This window comes from Enhydra lutris, unplaced genomic scaffold, assembly GCF_002288905.1.
Source record: "Enhydra lutris kenyoni isolate GAN:26980312 unplaced genomic scaffold, ASM228890v2 scaffoldscaffold19, whole genome shotgun sequence".
Lineage (NCBI taxonomy): Eukaryota > Metazoa > Chordata > Mammalia > Carnivora > Mustelidae > Enhydra > Enhydra lutris.
In genome coordinates this window covers 13527586-13539244 of record NW_019154103.1, presented here as the reverse complement: position 1 = coordinate 13539244, position 11659 = coordinate 13527586, and the positions used below count along the sequence as shown (strand labels likewise).

At 44.6% G+C, this 11659-nt stretch overlaps 1 protein-coding gene across 1 annotated transcript; it reads left to right on the top strand.

Annotated features, from left to right (window-relative positions):
• The first annotated feature begins 3244 nt into the window (after positions 1-3244).
• Positions 3245-10790, top strand: LOC111148250. Its single transcript, XM_022504705.1, has 5 exons — positions 3245-3250; positions 3385-3563; positions 4756-4883; positions 6753-6802; positions 10301-10790. Exons 1-5 carry the CDS (start codon positions 3245-3247, stop codon positions 10361-10363), a joined length of 426 nt encoding a protein of 141 aa, XP_022360413.1. The 3' UTR covers positions 10364-10790.
• The last annotated feature ends 869 nt before the right edge of the window (positions 10791-11659 follow it).

Genomic DNA, 11659 nt, shown 5'->3' with positions numbered 1-11659 from the left:
GTAATCTTGCTATGTATGGCAAGGTAAGGGCAAACGTAAAGGATGAGTGTGTTTCCGTTTTTTAATGTTTTACGTGTAGCCATCTGACCACTTTTTATTGGGTGACATATCATATGAGCACTTTGGTGTAGGCTTGGGAAAACTACAGCCAGAGGTAGGGCTGGAAATGCCATAAGAATTAAGGGTGCTAAAAATGGATGCTGGATAGTCCAGCATGAAAGATGGCATACAGCTGTAGGTTTAAAATGGGAGAAAATACATGTGAATATTTATACATGAAAGGCATTGGGGAGGGGTGAAGCTTGCCCTGAGTATCTGTGCAGGTAAGTCATTCATAAGAAAACTAATTACCTGTGCATGTACTTGGACTTGTTTAATTGAATAAGCTGCATGTGTGCATACTTGCTGTTCTTTGTGGCTATGCAATTATGGAATCAGTCTTTTAAAAATGATAGCTTTGGGGGAATTTTAAAAGTGGACTTCATACATATATATTTTCCAAAAGCCATTGTGTTGAATAGATGTATTGCCAAAGGGAAATCTGACCCTATAAACAAGATTACCATAGCTTGATATCTAACTCAAGGCCTATACAGTTTAGGGTAAATCAACTGGCTTAATATAGTCAACTGTTTTGTTTATTTGTTTTCATTTCAAAGTCAGGAATTAAGGATGCTTTTCAATCGAGAAAATGTGCCTGTTTCCAGTCACATAAGGTAAAAATGAAACTCAGTAAATTTTGAGTGCAGCAGATAAGGTAAAACATAGAACATGGTTGAAAATGTCTTCCTTGCAGAAGGCTCTCCGTTGCTCTGTCTACACATTTTAAAATAGATTTTTTTTTTTTTGCGATAAGAAATGCTATAAGGCAATAGGTAACAAATGCCGCAACTCTCAGTTAATCAGCACAAAAATTCTTTAGAAATCTTTGGAGTCACTTCCCTTTATACATACATTATCTCAAATGCGCTGGCCCGAACTGTGTTTTTGTTAATATGAAGTTAATTAGATAATCAAACTTTGAGCCTTGAGCGATGGACATTACAGCTAACCAAGGGGGTATGTCAGGAAAAAAAAAAAAGTGTCTTCTCTTTTATGATCAAACCAAGAGGTTATACAGCTGGCATTACATACATGACAGATGTGCATATTTGGAGCCTTAAATACACAGAAGCAGGGAAGCAACTGTGCATATTATCTAGCAAGAGACCGCAACAGACACTTGCCAAAAAATACAGACAGAAAGGGACAAGAGAGACAGACATAACAAGATAGCAAAAAAGGAAGGAGGAAATCAATAAAACGATACAACCTGAACTTTTCGCGATTTAAAAAATGCAAATATATCTTTACATATGCATCAGTATTAAAAATAATACACGCTGGAACCAACAGGAGCGGGAGGAGGAGGAGGAGGAGGAGAGGTGGAGGAGGAGGAAAGGAGGAGGAGGAGGAGGAGGAGGAGGAGGAAAGAATGGAGGCGCCGCGGAGCCCTGATTATGCATGGGCTGGAGCTGCCTCCTCTAACCTGTTCTTCTCCGAGCCAGGCAGCCGGCGGTCCTCAGCCGCCCACAGAACAGGAGCCGAAACAACCGTTCCCGAAGGCTACAGCGTTTATTTTTCTCTTTTGGGGGTTTTGGCGGTTGTTTCAGGGGCTCGCCAACTGGCCCCTTTAATTAAAAGCTTCAATAAAAGGCGATCGCGCCAGGAATGCACCGGCTCCTCTCCGCGCAGGATTTGCATATTTTTTTAATGCCCTAATTTCCTTGATGTATGTAAATGTAGCCGGACGTAGAGGGAGACAGGGAGCTGACGTCAATGGACGTGACCTCGCAGCTAAACCTTGAACGTGAAGCCGGGATGGGGGAAAACACGGAGCGGCAGCCCGCGGAGTCCGCTAGCGCGGGCGGCGGCAGCGGCCAAAACCAGGCCGAAGAGGCCAGGGGGCCCCGTACCGACCCGGCGGAGGACAAGCCGCCGTCTTCTTTCGCCACCGCCTGGCTTTCAGCCTCGCCAGCCTTCCGGCCGTACACACAAGCTCTTGGTCCTGCGCCTCCGGCGCCAAAAATACAAGTTCTTTTGCTTCCCCCAGAAAAACAAAACACTCAAAAACAACAAACCAAAATCAACAGAGACCAGACCAAATCAGATCCCCCAATGTTTTAGACCAGGGCTCCGGTAGCTATCAGAGAGACGACTCTGACAATGGAACATGATTTGTTTGTTTGTTTGGCTTCTCTCTACAAGAAGAGGGGGAGACCGCAGACAACACCAAATCATTTCTAAAACACGATAAGCTACACGTGTTTCCAGTAGGGAGATGTAAATCGCCCAGCCGACTGGTGGGAGCTTCTCGGTTTGGTACCTGTTCACCTGTGCACTCATTAAGCCCGTCGGCTTCATAAACTGCCATGCTATTAACCTGTGTTATAATGTGACGAGGTGTCTCGTGCGTGTGTGTGTGGGTGTGTGTGTGTGTGATGGAGATGCTGCGAGCGAGATGAGAGCGAGATCGGTGTTTCTCCAAGGCCACCTCTGGGACTTATCTTCAGGGCCACCTAGGCCAGAGCTCCTGGGCTGGAGTTCGAGTTTCACGCATTTGGGAAGGCGGGGTATGTCTATCGGAGAAGGCTGTCTCTGAACAGCCAGGCCCTTCCTCTTACACCGTGTGGGAGGAGGTCTTTTGAGGTGTGAGCCGTTCCTTGATCGCAGCCCAGGGCGCTGCCTTGCGGATTCATTCAGCCTGGTGTGTTTTTATCTCGGAGCTCAGCAGCCTCAGCGAGGAGGTAGCGACTCTTGGCTACGCGGCAGGGAGGCCTTCAGACTATTCCCCACCCCCGCCCCCCACCCAGCCCCGCGCGCCGGCGTGTGCGTGCCTGCGCACCGGGCGGGAGCCGCTGGCACCTCCCAATGCACAGCCGCCCCCGCTTCTGCTCGCCACCCACTCCTAGGTAGCTAAGAAATGATCCTCGACCTCTTCTGGGCCGGGGCCATGCGGAGTCCGGGGCGGAGGGCCGAGCCGCGGGTTGCCAAGGAAGGAGCGCCGGAGGCCGCGGTGTTGGTTGGCTTCCCAGTCCTGCCCTTGGCCGCCAAGGCTGCGGTTTCTTCGTTCCACCTCGCAACCCTAGCTTTGTTTTCCTGACATGCTCGTGGCCACCGGGCCCCACGCCTGCGAGGGGAATGTGTGCGTGTGCGCGGGGGGCGGGCGCGCGCGCGGGCGGGGGCCCTCCCGCCAAGGACACGCATGGCTGTCTGTCCTCCCGCTGCACTTGGCGGGAAAGCTGGGGGCCGCCGGCGGGACTGAGCGCCTGCAGCTCTCATTACCACCTCCCCGCTCCCCCCGGGCCGCATTTACATACGGGCCACTCGCCTGAATTTTTATAGCCCCCGTTCCGCCCCCGGTCGCACGCGCGCAGGCTCGGAACAAGCGCCCGCGCGCGCAGACACCCGCGCCCAGGTTGCGGCCGGCTGGGAGCGCGAGCAGGCCTAGGGGTGCAAGCCGCCCTCGGCGAGACGGATTCTTGCACCCTCCCTCTCGCGCCTACACCCCTGACAGCCTCCCGGCTCGTGTTCCAGGAAGCCCACTTTCCCTCAAGGCCCCCACCCTTCTCTCCCTGCACACTCCCACCCACACCCTCCCACATCTCTCTGCCTTTGCCTGGAACACACGCGCGCGCGCGCGCGCGCACACACATACACACACACACACACACACACACACACTCACACGCTTTTTCTTCCCCCCTCAAATAAAAAACCCTATAGGGAGTCCCTGGTACGTTTTGAATAGCTCTGGAGTTTAAAGAATAAAAATCCTTATAACGTATTGCTTGTCTTTAGCCAAACACATTTGACGGCCACAACAAAAAGAGGAGGAGGAGTAAGGAAGGGGACTTGAACCAAAAGACCTTTCTTTTTTTAAAAAAAGTCTGCAAGTCAAAAGGTCATTCTCCAAGTTTGTAAATAAAATTGCAAAGGGAGTTCTTAAAGGAAAAAAGGAGAGGAGAGGAGGAAGGTAGAAAAGATCCACAAGTTACATAAAATGGTGCACTGGAAAAACAAGACGGGCCTATTCTTTTAAAAAAAAGAAGAAGAAGAAGAACAGGAGAGAGAGAGTCTAAAGAAATCAAGAGAAAAAAAACTGAAGGAAAAAAGAAAAAGAGGAAAGAGAAAAATAAAAGGTAGAAAAGGCAAGAGAAGTTTCCAAAGAAATGTGTTCTTTACATCCTACAATAGGAAAATGTAGCCATTGCCTTCCTTCAGACGAGACATTTCTAATTTGTTCCGTCTGTCAGGAGGGGACTATGAGAGGTTTGGGTGCAAATTCATTATCTCTGGCAACGCAGAACGTAGTGTGGGGACTGAAAAAGACCGTGGCAATGGATGAACAATAGGGCTTCAGTTCATCAGTAACAAAAGCAGTGGGGAAATTGGTTGAGTTTCAGAGCACGTCCTCCTCGGCAGAGGGGGCTGGACTAGACCTTGGACAGCCCCCCCAAAAACTTGCCAAGCCTCGCACACACCACTTCACTCTCCACTCCGAGGCTCAGGGAGCAAGTGCCTGGCGTGGGGGGGAAAAGTTGGCTTTTTTCCTCTTTCGTCTTTTGCGCCCTTCTCTCTCTCTCCCCAGAAGGGAATATCCGTTTAAACTATTTTAGACGCAATCAAGCAAGAATCACCGTGTGGAATTGAGCGGCAGTTTTAAATGTGCTGTGGAGAGGAATGATCTGAAAAAAATTTTTTTCTTTTTTTGAGACGCCGAAAGGAGCCTGTTTGTGTACTGCGGCCGCTCTGTGACTCTGGATCTTGTCTTCTGGCCGGCGCCTCGATTCCTGCCCAGCTGGATTTGGGGGGCAACACCGCCTGGCGCAGGAGGAGAGCAAGTGAGTATCGTGGCGGCCCGCAGGCGGCAACTCGGTCGGCGGCACCGGGCCAGCAGTGACCGCTGCAAACCCCGCGCCCGCGCTCCTCACCTCGTCCCCGAGCCGGTGACCGCAGAGCCCCGCTGCGGGCCGCTCCGAGGGCCAGTCCGGGGCTTTGCTACAGCTAATTGATTGTGAGTCTCGGATGCTAAACCTGTTGATCTCTGGAGTCGTCTGAGCCAGAACTGTTAATTATCCAGCGGTTTGACCCCCAGTTGCAGAGAGATGCCAGGAAAATTTAGCGTTGAAAAGGGGAATTTTGTATGTAGTTTTGTGTTGTTGTTTAGCGGCACTTTTTTCTTATAAACGAAAGGCTAAATACAATTGTATTTTGCGTTCCTGGATTCAAGATTTGCATTTTGAATGATTCTTTTAACCACCTCAAAGTTGCAATCATCTGGCAACGAAGTGAGGATCTGACTGGGTTATGGTGGAAACTTAAGGTACACTAGCTAACTAGATGTAGTGGATTTCCACTTCCCTTTTCTCTAGCCTTTTGGATTCTAGGAGGCGAGAGGCCGCTTTACAGGGTTATCCCAAGTTCAGATTCATCAAGATACAGCCATCGCGGCTAGTTATTGGGACGTGGAACATTTCAGCTTCAGATGCTTCTGGTATCTGAGGGGAGCCGGTCTCTGCAGTTTGCTTGGAGCCCAGACCCCGCTGAGGGAGGCAAGATCTTCCTTCCGTGGCCTGGAATTGTCTGAGGGAACACCGGGAGGTGGGAACCCACGCACTGTATTTGCATTAGTGTCTGCCGCGTTTTCTCTTGCAAACGTACGGGCGCTGCTTGAATGGGGGACTGTCTTGAGGGGTCAGGGCAGCAATGGTATTGATCAGAAGTTAGACCGGAGGCCCTGTCAAGTCACGGCCATGGCCCGGGGCTTTTTTTGGGGCTGTGGCTGCTTTGGGCCCAGAATGGCAGGGTCGGATCCAGTTTCCTCCCTCTCCTGGTGCCCAGCTCTTCCCAGCACCCTCCTTCTCCACCTTGCCACCAGTAATTAGGGCGCTGTCTCGGAAACGGAGCTCCCATAGTCAGCATAATTGAACCAGCACAGTACTTTCATTTTGCAAAACCAGTAGCCCCACCCCACTACTCCAAAATAACAATAAGCATTTAAAAAATCATAAAAGAAAAGCAACCTATTTTTGAGAGAGTAAGACTTTTTGAATATCGAGTCATGGAGGAATGGGGGAAGGGAATTAAAAAATCCACCACTTTACAGCAATCAGGTTTTACATTATTCATTGATTTACTGAAGGAAATAGCCAATCAGGAGCCATAGATATGAATGCACATCTCACCGTGCTGTGGCCTTACAGTAAACTATTTGCATCTTTCTAATGGATTAGATGTTTATCTAGGGATTCCCATTGTTTGAAAGGCCTAGAAATCCAGTTCCTTAAACATTTAGAAAATATGACTTTGTTCCAGTCTTGAAATTCTTACATGGAAGAACTCTCCCTCGTCTTTTGTATGGCAGGTTACAGTGTTCAAATCCCTAATGTTTTTTAAGGGTCCCTCTTCCTTCCAAGCTAAAAATAAAAGAAAAGAAGAAAGAAAAAATTAATTTCCCAAACCCCTCCAGATTCTGCATATTTTGCATTCCTATTATCATGCATGTCTCCATTTAAATGCAAATTAGCATATTTAACCCTATGGGTGCTGAAGCCCAGCATACATTGTACTGGGGCTTTCTGTAATCTCTTGGCATTTTAAAGGATCATGGTAATTGCAATACTTTAAAATGAAGCCAAATCTAAACATGATTATATAGCTATATGTATATATTAAAACTGTGATCATTTGTTTTCTTGACTATTTTTCAGATGAGACTACAAAGAAGCATAAAATGAATAGACAATACAACCAACCAAAGGTAATTTAAAATTTTATATTTGGTCAAATCAAAATGATATACAAAGCCAAAATAGAATATCATTTGCTGGATGGTAGGCCTCCTGTGTATTGCATATGTCCCAGTTCATCCAACAGATACGATTCCAGAAAAATCTAAGTTTCCATATGTGCAGTTTTTTTCCCTGTGTGTAGCCTTTGTATACTATATATCAAGAATAATGCAAACATAACCTGTAAAGGCCTATAAAAATGAATTTCAGGATACAGAAGACATAACAGGACACTTTTATTAGAAAGTAAGCCAGTCAAGTACCTTGCCTGAACTATACAAACTGCTGTAAATTAAATGGCTTTTATGTAGAAAATGGTAGTCTTGACTGTATTAGTGAACTGTGGTTTACTTACATAAGAATCTACAAACTCAGTATTAAAAAGGGATTTAGTGATAGGCCAATTCTTTATACACTCTGCAGTAGTCTGAATAGGACTCAGAGAGGTGTTCTAAATATATATGAGTGGCAAACCTGATTATTTGCATTTATGGAATAGCATAATTCTGATCCAAATATGTGGAAAATCATAACTTTCTACTTCTAACTTAAGCAGAGATTGTTTATTCCCAAGAAAACCAGGATGTTTCAATTCATGTTTCAGCCATCTGGAGACCTATAAAAAGATTAGAAAACAAGCATGACAATCACGTCCTAATCTACGAGCCATTAATGGGAATTTATTAGAGAATGAGCAAGCAAGCCATTTGAATTCAATATATCCTTCAATATGCAGATTTCAGAAAGGGTATTCTGTATCTCAGAGAAATGGCTTTCTGAAAAACAAAAATATCTGAAATAAAAACATGTAGGTGTTAATAGTTGCTCATAACAATGTATGGCAGGCATTGCTAGGAATCAGCCCAATTGTTTCAACTGGCTCACAATCCTAAGTGATAATAAAGTCCTTGAAATGTATATGATAAACCATGCCATGGACCTTGGGAATATTCAAAATAATCAGGTGTTCGGTGTTAAGCCTTGCTGTGTATCTTTTATTTCTCCATACCTTGAAAGGGGATGGAGGGGTAAAGTGTTTAATTGGCTATATGGCTAGTGAACAGACTGCCCATAATCTTTATGTTGGCTATTTTCACTTTGGGGGGCTCTCACAATGAATCTACGGTATATGTGACATGTATGAGGGCCAGTCCTGGAGTCAGGTGATATGACTATGTGGCATTGCTTTAGAAGATACTATTCTACGACAGTATTTTCTGTAGCTTCTAATTGTAGAAGCACTTCAAATGTTCAGTGTCTTGGCTTTCATGATAGTCACTTGGGTTCTAAAAATGCATTTAATTGTTAAATGTGGGAATATAGCCACATTAATTTGCGAATTCACACAAATATGGGGTGACACACATACACAGACATACATGTATCACATCTCTCCACTTTCACCAACCCCCACCCAGATGTATATAAAGCAAAAAAATATTCTAAAAATATCTGGCATTTCTTAGGGTTTTGACTTAAAGAATTGAATTCACCTGATCATATGCTTGCTTTATGTAGTACATGCCAAATCACTAATGATTCTGCTTCTAGGTCTTGGAAAGCAAGGCCAAAATACTCTCAATCTTCCAATGCAGCAAAGCTCATTATGGTTTTACATAATGTCCAAGAGGCATGTGCCTCAGTCATGTGTTCAGTTCTGTCCATTAGTTTATGTTGTGACCTCGTAGTTCAAGAAGGAACAGTAACTCCATGGAAGTGTGTTTCTCTGAATTAGTTTGTAGTCTGCACGTACATTTTATATGTAACCCAATGCAGCCATTTCTGATCACACTTCTTATACCAAGATTGATAAGAAAAGTAGATGAGTCTTTTCTAAATAATCAGAACACAAATGCTCACCCAAAAAAGTGAATAAAAAAATCTAAGGGAAAGTTGGCATCTGTGTTTCTAAGTTGTATCTTTAATTGGTGTGATATTATTGTATGAACTGTAGATTGGGGGCTTTTCTTAGCAATTTTGGTTCTCTTGTCAGTCTTTTTAAATAAGATTTACACATATGTGTTCTGTACATAACTTGGTAAGCGTATTCACACTCATGTCTTATAAGAATAAATTACTGAATTAATGAAAGAGTATATATTAATTCTGAAAGTGTTTTAGTCATTGGGCAAAATAGTCCACCTAAAGAAATGAGAGTATTGTGATAAACTAGTGATGTGTGAAATGAATATGAAGATTTATGCCATTCACGTGTAGCATATATTTTAAAGAATAGCAACACCAAACATGACTCCCAATTTTGGGAAACAATCCATAAAGTTCACCCATGGTGAATATGCATCTTACGTGGACTGCACCTTAGCTATTCTGTGGAGGGACAGCTGGGGATTAGAACTGTACGTATCATAGATGCATTAGACATAGATCACCCATTAACGGAGGAGAAGAAAAGAGCTCTTCAAAGTGACATATTTACACTTTGAAAAGTCCTAAGAAAAGGAATGAGGCTAATTAATAAAATAATATCCCCCTCTAGATAGAAAAAAGGTGGGGGTGGGGAAGGGAAAGGTGGGGTAAAGTTATGCTCTTAACACTCAGGTGTTTGGTCGTTTTCATGAGGTAAGGATACTTTTTTCATAATTTCATAAGGAAGACTAGTACGTTTTGTCCTTTATGAAAACTGATTTTTGAAATGATAAACAAAGGCTCAGCGTTTTTATTACAGCAGAGTTGCGTACAACAGTAGAAACTAATGCTGCATTGTTTACCTGTGCTACCTTCGAAGGCACACACCCCATGCAGAGTCATTTTTTAAGAAATCAGGATGAAGTCGGCCTGCTTAGAGCATTCCGTTTGAACTTACAGAGCAAACCAAATACGCTGCCCTATATCGCCATGGCACATAGATACAAAACATGCCTGAGCCGTGAAGCCATTAAAAACACACCACCAGAGCAAATTGTCAATGTAATCACACATCGACTCACTGCGTAATACAGATCTGATTCCCAGCCCCAGAAAGCAAGGCCCTGCTTTAAGCAATAGCAAAGTGCTCTCCATCTGTCTGCCCATGCAATCTGCCAGAAGAGAAATGCAGGCAAAGACGTTCCCCAGATCTGAAATGCTTTTATCTGTCCTTAGAGAGAGATTTCTTCCAGTCTTTGGATATTAGAGCGATCTACACTAGCACCGAGGAGGTAAAAGGCCGCGGGTTGCTTTTCCTGGAGCGGTCGGTAGTGCTGGCGGAAGAGCTGTTGATTCAGAAAATAGGGCTTGTTGCAAGGCTGCCGCCGCCGCCGCCGCTGCCGCCGCAGCCGCTGCTCTGGCAGGAGGCGTGGGGCAGTTGGCTGATCACTGATGCATATCAATAACCGTGTACTTGAGATTTCTCATGACATCATCATTACCTTGGTCTCCCGCGGTCTCGAACCTTTGACCTTGCCGGGCTGGTCCACATTTTGGCAGTGAAAGCCCCTCCAATGATGGCCCTTTTCTCCTTCTTTCAGACCGGGGGCAGCAGCACGCCAGCAAGACGGCATCTTCTCCTCCCCAGCCTAGAAGCCCTGTGAAATCGAGGATCTTCCCCCTAAAACACACACACACGAGATATGTGCAATCAAGCTGCCACCGCTTGGTAAAAAGCTCACGGTGCCTAACCCAAAAGGATCAGGAGCAGATCCTTGAATCAGCTGTCACCTCTTCTATAGAATGGGATGTTTTTTTTTCCTTCCTCCTTAACCTGCGCTGGAAATTGCCGCTGGCTTTGTACATCTCTATAGAGGGAGGCTAAAGAGTCTTGCGTGAGAATGAAGCAATTTACAATGCAAATAGAGGCCTGTGGAGGGACGGATGCTGCTGCTCACTCGTAACCGCTTGCTGCACCTTAATAGCTGGTTTTATTTTCTGATATTAATAGATGAATTGTTGGCTAACGCTGCCGGAGATTACTTGCTGAAAGGAAAAAAAAAAAGTTCGGAATAAACTTTGAAAGCAACAGATCTCGTTTGGATGTTTTAGCCGCACACACGAACAGAAACCAGGTCATATTTACATGCAAGAAGGAATCTTATGTACGACACGTGTCCTGGAGGACTACTCTTCGGTGCTACCAGAGAGATCGGGATCTGGAGTCTGGCCAGAGGAAGACAGAGGCGTGTGAGGGAAGCGAGTTGTTATCTTTGGTTATCTAGCTGTATGAGTGTATTGGTCTTCATAAAGCTAGATAACCGAAAGTAAAAACTCCTTCAAGATCGCCGGGGAGCATGTGAGAATGAAAGACTACAGCCAAGAGACAGTAAAAACCAGAAAGGTCAGGAATACTTATTGAATCTAACTTTGTTTTTGTTTTTGCTTTTGTTCTTTTTCCTTATGACTAAAGGTGGGATTAGAGGAAATTGAGTGACACACAGATGCCACAATATGAAGGTGCCAGATACTTTGAGAGGGGTTGTTACAGATGCAAAGGAGAATTGTATGGTGCTAATAAGTAAAGATGCATGTGTAGTTTGTCCTGCTTTAAGACAAAAGTTTATATGAGGGTGGTTGTTTTATGTTTGTTTGTTTGTTTTTTTTCCTTAGAAAGCTGTTGTAGAGATGTCTGGTGTCTAGTTTAAAAATGATTTCATAATACATAGATGTAGGCTATTTCCTTCTGAGGTTCCCCACCCCTGAAAAATTTGAAGATTATGCTTGAGGACTGTATGTATTGGGGTTGTATATCAAATTATATTAAATTAGACTTTCAGAAAAGTTTATAATGGAAGGTTAATAATTTGTATCTCTGAGGACATACAGCTAGCAGAGTAAATGCAAAAAAAAAAAAAAAAAAGCAAAGGCTGATTTTTATTCTTCTATTCAAAATACAA